Below are 12,821 nucleotides of genomic sequence, written 5' to 3'. Positions count from 1 at the left end.
TTGGCGTCCTTGGCGCTCTGCAAGGCGCAGAGCGCCAGCCCTTGAAGTTCAGAAGGGTCTTGCTGGCGCTATGCTAGGCGCAACGCGCCACCCCCTTTCCCCGAAAAACTCAACTTTTCTAGTTCTTTTTCTCCAACTCTAAACCTTCTAAACCACAAGGGTTCCAGCCCGAAAAACTAAGAATCATCAATCCCTCAACATACAATAGATTACAACTCAGATACCCAACCGGAAATAGGTCCCCGAATCAACAAGGGATTTCAACAACAAAATCAACAATATCAACAACAACCAACAACTTCAACAACACACCAATCCTTTCTTTCAAAGTAAAATGAGTTTGGAGGGTGGGGGAAAGAGGAAACCCAACCCTATGGACTCACATACCTAGTAGGGATCACCCCCCGACGATTATCCACGACGGAAACTTGCTTGATCTCCTCTTTCTCCTCTTCTTCTCTTCTTCTTCTCTTCTTCACTCAAAACCCTCAGTCTCACTCTTTTAAAATGGGACAAAAAATGATCCAAAATAAGCCTAACACAACAATATAACTCCAAAAGAAATGGCTAGGGAAAAGACCAAAATGCCCTTAAAAATTTCCGGACGGATTCCCTGCCAACTGCCCAACTTTCAAAAGGGCATAACTCACTCATACGAACTCGGAATCGAGCAAACTCAGTGGCGTTGGAAAGACCATTCCACGAGATTTACAACCATAACTGGAACTACACCTAAATCATCCTGAGCTAGTAGTTATGACTGCTCAAAGTTGGCCAAAAACTTACCTTTTTCCATACTTAGCCAAATTTCCAGATTTTTAAATCTTTCCAAAAATGACTATTTCCAATTCTAAGCCTCTTCATAATTATTTCAAATCGTCGGTTGTTACATCTAATTCCTAGCTTTCCTATTTTAATCTACCAAAAGACCCAAACCTAAATTCCTCATTCTTCTTCTCTCTAGATCCGCTGCACCCCACCCTCTTTTCTTCCTCCTCGTCTCTACGCTGTCCACCATCTCCGACGAGGCAGCCACCCATCTTCGTCCGCCATTTCCGGCGAGAATAAGAGGAGACGTCGCTCTTCTCTCCTCTCTGCCCCTCTTCCTCCTCTCTCATGTCACCCTTCTCCATCCTCTCTTCGCCAGCAGCAGCAGCAAGGCTGATATTCCGGTGAACAGAAGCTCCGACCGGTGAGCCACCAGCAGTCGCACGGGGAGAGACAACAACAAACAACAGCGACACCAAACGCTGCTCCGACCAGTGAAGCAGCACACTCTGGTCAATGGCTGCGAGAACAACAACAACCATGGCTACCAAGAAACTAATCGGAAAGCTCGAAGTAAAATAGTTCTTGTTCGATTTCTGTTAAGGCTCCGATCCAAGTATGTCCTCCTAATGCCTATTTTCTATCTATTCAATTCTTTGTTTTATTTAGAACAAGCTCTTAGATTTGAAGTGTGATTGTTTCCTTATATTGTGTGTGAATGTTTCAATTCAAATTTTAGCTTGCTACTATCTTCGTTATTTTCTTCTTTTCAAATATTAAAGTTTCAGCTATGGTGATTTGTTACAAATTGATTTTTATGCTTTTGATGTTTTAAGGTTGTTAAGACAAGTTGATTTTCCAACTACTCATGTCGGCTACCGGCCTGATTATTTTCACTATGGATGTGCTTCCTTTGATGTTAGTACTCTATAATATATTTTTCATCTCTATGCATTTTATTGTTCATGTGTTTAGACACATGTTACTAGAATAACTATAGCTTCTTTGTCTCCTATATTTTGAGATTTTGAGATCTTCGGAAAGGTTTGTTATTTTTTGACTACCATCTGCCCATCCCAAAAAAAAACTTTGTTTTAGCCTATTTGCATTGTCTTTCTATCCAAGAGGATTCAATTGAACTTCTTTCAATACACCTAGCTACGTATGCGATTGACCTGTCATTTTCTGAGGCAAAAGAACTAGCAGGGGTGGGATTGCGTGCACGGCTGAAGTTGTGGGAGTTAGTCATTGACATTGAAAATGATGTGGAGGGTTGTTGTGACACCGCCGGTGTAGTATGTCGTCTCTGCCTAGTCATGGAAGATGAGAACTCGAAATGAGCCATTTGAGATATTGTTGTTGAGTGTTGATGATGAAATTTTTTTGGTTGTGGTTCTGTTCAAGTTATAATATGGTAGATACAGACAAATATGAACATAAAAAGGTATAATTTACAGCTCTTTTAGCAGTTGTTCCTAGGATGAATATGCTTATTAAAATGCTTTCTGGTTTCTCCAAGATTAATAGTAACTGGTTAATGCCTTTGTGTTTGTCAATTTTTGTTAAGTGATTCAAGACAATATCATGATTGACCAATCCATGATGTTGGAGTCTTCATGTTTCGACCTTTACCTTATAATGGCCTCATAAAAAGAGTTGTATCACAATAGCATCCTTATTTCCTCTGACTTCTGCTAAACAGAATTTCATTATAGGTTAAGAATTGATTCCCATGGTTTTCAACAGTATAAGAAAGACCAATTTATGGAATTGTTGTGGGGAACTACATTTGTTGAATTGGTATTAGCTCATAACAGAACAATCCAATGAATATGCAAATGAATATCATGTTAGATTATTTTTAACTTGCTTTTAGTTTACACTTGTTGCAATGAATTTATGTGTGAATAATTGAGGACTATGAACTCTCTTGTCATTTTGTGGGAAATAATAGCAAAGCAATCAATATTTGTGACATCAGATTCCAATCAACTTATTCGTTATGATTTATTTCTAGCATTTTACATCCACGCACTAATGTATCACTCATTCATTACCACAAAATGCCATATCATATATTTTATACTTTATTACTCACATGCTATACTTTATTACTCACAAAGAACTACAAAAGGTGGGCTTCTAATAGGAGAGGCCACAGTAATATCTGAGATTGGTAGAGGGTGCAATGATACACCTGGTATATGGACAAAGGAGCAAGTAGAGGCTTGAAAAACAATTGTAAATGAAGTTCATGCCAAAGGAGGAGTTTTCTTTCCCAATTTTGGCATGTTGGTAAAGTTTCCAGCAAAGGTAATTATTGATTTTTCTACAATGATTTTAGACATTTTATCATAGTCATATTTGGTGCTTTTGAGTGAAATATATGTATCACTAGATGTAACTTTTGTGCAATTTAATTAATTAGAGTTGGTTTTTTAGATGATCACTCAATTGATTTGCTTTTTTACGAGAAGGAACTATTGAGTTGGTTTTACTGCACAATCATTGATACATATAGTTTCAAATGAAGGTGATCTATTTGATATTGAAATATTACGGGAAAAAACTACCAAGCTCTCAATCTAACATTGATTAATATGAAGCATACTACCAAGATGCTGGGGGAGAAAGAAGAGAAGAAGTATACGGTCTTGGATCTGAAGCAAAAACTTACTATGGGAAGAATCTCTGTAAATCAAATGATTCTCTTAAGAATAGTTGATAGATTGCTTTTGATGTTTTGCACCGAATATATGCGATTTGAATTTTGCTAACTACAGATTTTGAACCCTCTAAAAATCATTTTATATGACTGTTTGTTATTTTAGAGGTATTTAGTATTTGTTATTTAATTTATTTCAGCAATGTATATTTAAAATAAATAAATGAAATGATTTTACAAGAAAAAATTTAGCAACAAATTTAATGACGATTTGGTCGTTGCTATAAAAAAATGTTGGCGACGGATTAGCAACAAAATATTTAAGTGGAAAATGTGCTGGCTCAAATAACATAATATTTTGTGATGGATTAGTGACAAAAATTTTGTTGCGAATTTATTTTAAATGACGAAATTAATTATGAAATTAGCAACGAGCTATATAAGTATAACAACGGACCAGTCCGTCACTAACAAATGGCGATGGAAATCGTTTGTCTCTAATACGTCACTAAACTTGCGACGGAACTCATTTTTTCGTCGCTAAGTGATTACTAACGAGCGAAATAGTAACAGCAAACAATCCGTTGCAAATTCGTCGCTAATACGGTTTAGCGACGGAATAACATAGATTAGCGACGGATTTCGTCAGTCGGTAAATGCTGATTTTTTTGTAGTGATAGTGTCCAATGCTTCCTTCTCGCTTCAAAGCTTCATGTGCTTTATATACTTATATGTGTTGCTATTTTTGACTAACATTTTCCATATTTTCGTATTTATGTTTATGCTTGCTTTTATTTTGTTTGGTTTGGAACAACCAAGAACGATGGTAAAGTATAGTCATTCACCCCATATCCCTTCAGGTATTGGGTTTATTATAGTTATTTAGTTTAGAATGACATTTTTCATCTAAATTTTATTTGTTACTTGACACATTTTGGTGGTTATGAAAACATATCTTTTAAAGAAGTTCACACGGGAATAATATTTCAACTGTTGTGAATTTATTTTCAGATTTTTCTCTTTATAAACGAGTATTTAAAGTACAAGTTTTAGCAATTTAAAGTTTGATATTTTGGTGGTTCAAAGTGCAGATTTCAAGGTTAAATATATTACCTTTCTTGAGAGTCTAAGAGTGGTATATTGAGTCTCAAAGTGCAGTGTTTTGAGCCCAAAAAGTACAGCATTTTGAGCTCAAAAGAGTGCTGAATTTGAGCTCAAAATGTACATAGTTTGAGGGTAAAAACTGCAGGTTTTGAGGCTCAAAACACTGCCCTTTTGTGGGCTTTGAAGTGCAAAATTAAAGTTTGAAAAAATACAGATTTTAAAGATAAAAACTACAGCTTTTTAACAGTTTCATTTGGCAGATTTTTAAGTGTATAATGTACAATTTTTCTTAGTTTGAAACCTATTTCTCTTAGGACCTGAAAGTGCACATTTTGAAACTAAAACATTATAGTTTGAGAGATTAAAAAGTGCACTATTTTAAGAGGGCAAAACAAGTTTCATAAAGTGTTAGAATTGTTGTTCTTAAAAGAAACGTATGGTTTAAGTTATTGGTTCCGAGAAGGACCAAAACATTCATTAGCTTTCTCTATAAACTCTCACTTATGATAAACTCACACTTAGGACTTTATGTTAAGGAAAACTTATCCTTTAAAAACTCCCAAATGATTTTGAAACTAGCATAAGGCTAAAGCTGTTACCGTTTAGAAATGTTCTTTTAAAATAAGTAAATAAATAAGGAAGTAGGTCTATATATTTTATTTAAAAAATAAAAATAAAATGTAACTATAGAATAAATCCCAATAGTTAGGCCCATTTTATATTCTTGACATCACCCTTTTATGAAAGTATATTTGCCATTGTCACTTTTAAAAAAAAAATCAAATATTACTAAAACATTTTTAACATATTATTTCAAGATTTAAGATATGCCAACAGGTTCAAAATACAAGGTACATATATATATGTCATACGACAAAAGGTACAATCCTATTATTTTTTTAGTTTTTCTCTATACGTAACTTATTATTTTGTTACACTTCTTGTTATTTTTCTCATATCTATTATCTCTTTTACGAAATTACTTATTTATTTTTATAATTTATAAATTCCTACGCTTTCATATACATATTATTTTACTACATATAATCTATTGTCAATTTTTCCCAACATGTAAATAAATAATATTCATATGTTTTAAACAACCTATGTGTACCTACCATACTTAAAGATCACAAACTTTATATAATATTTTAACATTTAGTATCATTATTATTTATTATATTTGTTTATTTTTTAGAAAACCCCATTTTTATGTATTTTCATTCAAAAAACATATTTTTTACACATACTACTACATAATAAACATAATTTTAGATCACAAACTCTATATAATATTTTAACATTTAGTATCATTATTATTTATTATATTTGTTTATTTTTTAGAAAACCCCATTTTTATGTATTTTCATTCAAAAAACATATTTTTTACACATACTACTACATATGTATACCCGGTTACTATCTCATTTTTATTTTCCTTTACATCTTAATTATATACAGATAAAACGACAAATTTCTCACATCCTTTAAACTCAACATTTATTTTTGATACATTTATATAAGACACCTCTATATTTTTCAACATATAAAATTGTCATACATTTTTAGTACATTTATTTATTTAGTTTTACCGTATGCTAAACATATTACTATTAATTTTATTTTATAGACATATATATGTCGTACCTTGTATTTTACTCTTTTCTTAAACTAATAAAATTTACTTACCATTGATTTTAAAGCAAAATAAATAAACAAGTTTTCTAATTATATTTTCCTAAATTGAGTTTAAGGACTATCTTCGGATAGGCTCTGAGGGATGCTTAATACCTTCCCCTCGAGTAACCAAAACCCTTACTCAGAATCTCACTGGTTTCGCAGATTAAAATAGAGTTTACATTCACATATTTAAAAAATGGTTTTCCTAATATTTTCCTTAAAATTTAGGTGGCGACTCTAAATTTTTTATTTTTCCAAAAATTAGAGTGTCAGCCATATTATGTTGTGGACTGTTTTGGCTGGTTCAAATTAGGGTGTGACATCCTCCACAAGAAATAATTATTTTATCAGCTTCAAAAATAAGTTCAAGGATAAAGTTTTGTCAGAAGTTAATTTAAGTAGAACTTTTCCTTTACCCATAACTCCAGCAGTAGTGGAGTTACCCATGTAAACACACTCTCCATCAGTGGACTCCTCAAATTCATGGAATAAATTCTTATTAGCACAAAAATGCCTTGAAGCACCTGTGTCTAGCACACAGTCAGTTTTGTTAGCCACCAGATTTGCCTCAACTACTACAACAACAATCACTTCATTACCCTCAGCAAGATAAGCTTGGACATTACTTGGTCCTTCATGCTTTGAGTCCTTCCCTTTTCTTTGATAACACTTGGTTGTCCTGTGACCAACTTTTCCACAAACAAAACAAGAACCTTTAAATTTTTGAATTTGACTCTCCAGCTTGTTGAATTGATATTTCTTCTTCATATGTTCCTTTTTCGTGACTTTCTTCTGTCTGCCTTTGAACCTGTCTTTCACAACAGTACCAGAAGATTCAACGGATTAGCTTTAGAAGAATTAAGAGAAAGTTCTTCCATTTTATCTTTGAGACAGTTCACCTCTTCAGTCCTCATATGACTAATAAGTTCTTGGAGAGTTAAATTTTTTTTCTTATGTTTTAATTGATTTTTATAATCACTCCAAGATGGTGGGAATTATTCAAGCAGAACATTAGCCTGAAGTATCTCACACATCTTCATGTCCTCGTTGAGAACATCAGCAGTCAAGTTCTCATATTCGTGAACATGTTCCATTATTGACTTATTATCAACCATTTGGAATTTAATCCACTGACCGACAACATATTTTTTCTTTCCTGCATCATCAGCGCCATATTTCTTTTCCAAACTATCCCATATTTCTTTAACAGATTTATAAGTAACAAATAAATCAAAGAAAGGATTAGTCATATGGTTTAACAAATGTCCTCTCGCCGTTCTGTTATCCTTTTCAAACTTCTTTTTAGCAATATCATCAACAGTCATAACATTGCTAGATTCAGTAGTAGTGTTAGAACCATTCATAGAAGGTTCTTTAAATAGAACATAATCAACTTCTAATTGTTCAAAGAAAATTAAAAGTTTTTGTGACCAACGTTTAAAATTATTTTCATCCAAAGGCTCAAGTTTTGACAAATCATAAAAAGTTTTGTTCAAAGAAATATCCATTTATCAATATTGTACGTTAGGAAATCGCTTTCAAATTGTTGGGGAAAAAACTACAATATTGATATTAGATTGGAATTATAAAGTAATAAATAACTTATCACAAATACTGTGTCGTGGCAAGCCACTGCCTTGAAAGCGATTTCGGCTCGACTCCGGTGCAAATCGTTGTAGCCGATCGCTCCCCAAGGTTCCACAGTTACTCTCAAACACGTGCACTCGTGGCTGAGAGTTTGGAGGTTGCCCAAAACCAATTGCCCAAAAATATTCTAAGGATAAGAAGAAAGGAGGGAAATGTTTTGTTTTCCTTTTTGTTGGTTGTGGTCTCTCTTTTGTTCACCAAAGCCACTTCTTATATAGGATTGCAAGAGAAGGAGTTGAAAGTAGGAGAGTTTAATTTTTAGAAGCGTATTGTCAAGGTTAATGACATTAAAGGCCATTACATCACTTTTGTGTTTGGAATAGATGTATCTTCTCCTTTGAAACATATTTTGCATTTGTCTCTTTGGATTACATTTAGTTAATAAAGTTAGAATAATTAACTCAACAATAGTATTAACTCAATAATATGCACAAGTGAAATACCAACAATGATTATATAGAAGAAACCTATTAATCTACAAATAGTAGGTAGGAGACTTTATTTAATAACTCAATGACTCTTGTAATTTTTGTACCTTAAGTATATGTCTCTGCATTCAACGTATATCTCTACACTTGAATGTCTCTCTCACTACATTTAAAATATGTAATAAGGCATCCCTATTTATAATACTAATACTAACAACCAAAGTAAACTAGGACTAGAAACTAACAAATCCTAATTAAACATAAATAAATACCATAAATAACAAATTCTAACCTAGTAAGGAATCCTAAACTACATAGGAATCCTAATCTTGGTTTATTTTCTACAATATCCTTTAAATGTAGAATTTGACATATATTAAATGTAGAAAAACATTGAAAATGAACCAAAAAACCGAAAAACCAAATTAGTTTGGTTCACTTTGATTTTTTGGTATTTATGCACAACCCTATGTTTATATTAAATTTTTAAAACTAATTTACTAAATTAATGACTAAAGCTAAGGATCAAATAAGAAAAAAAATAATTTTATTTTTAATATGTTAAAAAAAATTGTTTTTGAAATAACGGATAGTTAAAAGTGAACATACATAGCAATTGGGACATTTTTTCGAGACAATCAAATAAGAAAAGTGGACATAAATTGGGTGGAATAAGATGTAATATTAATATGATTGATAGTTTCAGTTTACTATTTGAAGTTACTGCATGGTTCCACTATGCAAGAACCGCGAATCAGTCTCTTGAAGCTCATCCTTTTCATCATAAAGGATCTGCTTGCCCCGAAATGACCTGGACTGTACTGGACCTTCGACCAGGCATTCTACCTTTGTCGAATCGGAACCAACACCACTGCATTGCGCTCGAACAATTGAGCGGCCGCCGTATTATTTCATGTGTCTCAATTTATATGACTTAGTTTTCTTTTTTAGTTAATATAAAAAAAATAACATTTTTTTTATATTTAATAACAATTTAACTTAAATATAATCATTTTAATTTTATCCTTAATGAAATAATTCAATCACACATATATGTATAACTTATTTTAGACCATAAATTTTAATTTTTTTTTTTGTTCTTTAAGTTTTGTGTTGTTATGTCAAATTAAGTCATATAAATTGAACATCAATGGAGTACTAAATATAGGTGGCCCCATTGTTTCATATATAGGGTGCGCCTATGTCTAGAAGGGAACCTGCGTTGTCTTGGCGAAACACGCATGCTGAGATACGTACTGGGCAGAAGACAGCCCTGGACGGGATTTGCAACCTTTCCAGCATCCCATTTCTGGGCTCTGTCTTGGCACTGCCAATTCTCATCCCAATCCCTCCCCTTGTCGAAAGAGCAATACACGAATTTGGAAATTTCATCTTTCAATTCTTCTGCATACGCCAATGTGCTTCAGAATTGCATAAAGAACAGGGATTTCATCGTTGGAAAGGCACTCCACTGCGATGTTTTAAAGAGAGGAGGATGTTTAGACCTATTTGGCCAGAACATTTTGCTCAACTTTTATATCAAGTCTGAGTTATTACATGATGCAGTTCAGCTGTTCGATGAAATGTCTACGAAAAATGTGGTTTCATTTGTTACTTTACTTCAGGGTCATTTGCAGGCAGAGGAGTATATTACAGCTGTTGAATTGTTTGTTAGATTGCATAGAGAAGGTCATGAGCTGAACCCATTTGTATTCACAACAATCTTGAAAGTGCTTGTGGGTATGGATGAAGCAGAGATGGGTTGGAGAATTCATGCGTGTATTTATAAGCTTGGATTTGACTCTAATCCTTTTGTCAGCACTTCCCTCATTGATGCTTACTCTGTTTCTGGACTTGTTGATTTTTCCAGGGACGTTTTTGATGGCATTATTGACAAGGACATGGTTTCTTGGACAGGGATGGTTACTTGTTATGCGGAAAATGATTACTTTGAAGAAGCACTGGGATGCTTCTCCCAAATGAGGTTGGCAGGTTGGATGCCAAATAACTACACATTCACGAGTGTCATAAAGGCTTGCCTTGGTCTACAGGCCATTGATGTGGGCAAGAGTGTTCATGGATGTATACTGAAAACTAGGTACGAGATGGATCCTTCCGTTGGTATTTCGTTGCTTGACCTATACTGTAAATCTGGAGGTTTGAATGATGCTGCGTGTGTATTTCAAGAGATACCTGAGCGTGATGTAGTTCATTGGAGTTTTATTATAGCACGATATTCACAGAGTGACCGCTGTGATGAGGCACTGAAGTTCTTTTCCCAAATGAGGAGAGCATTAATTGTTCCAAACCAGTTTACTTTTGCTAGTGTGCTGCAGGCATGTGCATCTGTGGAGGCTTTAGACCTTGGGATGCAAATCCACTGCTACGTGACAAAGTTTGGTCTTGATTCAGATGTGTTTGTTAGAAATGCCCTCATGGATGTGTATGCTAAGTGTGGAAAGGTGGAAAATACAGTAGACATGTTTCTGGAGACCGAAAACATAAATGATGTATCATGGAACACTATTATTGTTGGCCATGTACAATGTGGAGATGGAGAGAAGGCACTAGCTCTGTTTATTGATATGCATGAAGCTCAAGTGCGAGCTTCATCGGTGACATATTCGTCTCTGCTGCGTGCTTGTGCAACCCTGGCTGCATTGGAGCCAGGTCTTCAAATTCACTCTTTTACTATAAAAACCATTTACGATCAAGATCTTGCTGTTGGAAATGCTTTAGTGGATATGTATGCAAAATGTGGGAGTATTAAGGATGCTCGGTTAGTGTTTGAAACGATGATTGAGCGTGATGTTGTATCATGGAATGCTATGGTTTCAGCATATTCCATGCATGGTCTTGGGAATGAAGCTCTCAGTATCTTTGAGAGAATGCGCAGAACGCATGTCAAACCTAATCAATTAACATTTCTTGGTGTTCTTTCAGCATGTAGCAATTCAGGATCTTTGAATCAAGGATATGCATATCTCTCTTTGATGCTGGATGATTATGGTATTGAACCTTGCGTTGAACATTATACATGCATGGTATCACTTTTGGGGCGCTTAGGTCACCTTGATAAGGCTCTTAAGTTGATCGAAGACATCCCATTTGAGCCAAGTGTCATGGTATGGCGTGCTTTGCTTGGTGCCTGTGTTCTTCATAATGAAGTTGATCTTGGGAAAACAGCTGCTCAGCGTGTGCTTGAATTGGAACCACAAGATGAAGCGACTTATGTGTTGTTATCAAATATGTATGCCACTTCGAAAAGGTGGAATAATGTAGCTTTTGTCCGGAAAACTATGAAGAAAAAACGACTAAAGAAGGAACCAGGACTTAGTTGGGTTGAAAACCAGGGTAGTGTTCATTATTTCTCTGTTGGTGATGCTTCACATCCTGATATCAAACTTATACACGGAATGTTGGAATGGTTTAACTTGAAGAGTAAGGGGGGAGGTTACGTTCCTAATTCTGATGTTGTTCTACTTGATGTGGACGATGATGAAAAGATACGTCTCCTATGGTTACATAGTGAGAGATTAGCTTTAGCCTTTGCTTTATTAAGAACGCCGCCTGGAAGCCCAATTCGGATTATTAAAAATCTACGAATATGTTTGGACTGTCATGCAGCAATCAAGTTTATATCAACACTTGTGCAGCGAGAAATTGTTATAAGGGATATAAATAGGTTTCACCACTTCCAAAACGGAGCTTGTTCATGTGGTGATTACTGGTAATATACCTCAGCTCCTAGGCTTTCTATGTATCCATCTATATGAAACTTGCCTGTTTTGGCCTCTTAAGGACTGATGCTGATAAAGATGAAAGTAGTGATATTCTAAAGTTAAATTATTTCTAATTATAGTAAAGTGATATTCTTTTTTAGACGGACTAAAATGAAAATGCTGCCACATAAAATGGGATAGAGGAAAGGAATACTATTTATTATTTTGTAGTCTTTTCGTTTACTAATTTGTTCTTCTTTATATCTGTAAATATAAGGAGCTGCCAACTAATTTCAATGTAAATGGCATAGCAGGATTCAATTTATAATCTCATGAAATAGAAACGGTTAGTTTGTTACACCAAGTAGATGAAAAAGTAGAGTTAATTTTCAAGAAGGGTAAAACTTGTTGATTTAGGGTGTGTTTGGTATGAAGGAAAACATTTTCCGGAAAATGTTTTCCAATTTTCTCATGTTTGGTTGGGTTAAATGTTTTGGAAAATGTTTTTCAAATCAACTCATTTTCCTCAAATTTAAGGAAAATGACTTCCCTTCAAAACTTATGAAAAACATTTTCCAAAACTCTTTTCCAACTTCAAAATTACAAATTACTCTTTTGTTGAAAAAAATCAATTTATTTTGTCCCTACCCTCAAACATGTCCCCAACCCCTCACCCCCTCCCAAAAAAAAATAAAATTTCAAGTTTGTTTTCAAAAAATATTTTCAATTTCAAAATTTCATTTTTTTCACCCTTACCCTTGACCCCCCAACCCCCCTCCTACCCAGCCCCCCGCACCCACCCACCCT

At 34.3% G+C, this 12,821-nt stretch overlaps 1 protein-coding gene across 1 annotated transcript; it reads left to right on the top strand.

The window, feature by feature from the left end:
* The first annotated feature begins 9,474 nt into the window (after window positions 1–9,474).
* Window positions 9,475–12,151, top strand: LOC102603133 (putative pentatricopeptide repeat-containing protein At5g13230, mitochondrial). Its single transcript, XM_006363203.2, has one exon. It carries the CDS (start codon window positions 9,534–9,536, stop codon window positions 12,024–12,026), a length of 2,493 nt encoding a protein of 830 aa, XP_006363265.1. The 5' UTR covers window positions 9,475–9,533; the 3' UTR covers window positions 12,027–12,151.
* The last annotated feature ends 670 nt before the right edge of the window (window positions 12,152–12,821 follow it).

The sequence above is a fragment of the Solanum tuberosum genome, unplaced genomic scaffold, assembly GCF_000226075.1.
Source record: "Solanum tuberosum cultivar DM 1-3 516 R44 unplaced genomic scaffold, SolTub_3.0 scf00426, whole genome shotgun sequence".
In the NCBI taxonomy this organism is placed as follows: domain Eukaryota; kingdom Viridiplantae; phylum Streptophyta; class Magnoliopsida; order Solanales; family Solanaceae; genus Solanum; species Solanum tuberosum.
Note: the sequence above shows the minus strand (reverse complement) of the source record. Positions and strands in the feature narration are given on the sequence as shown.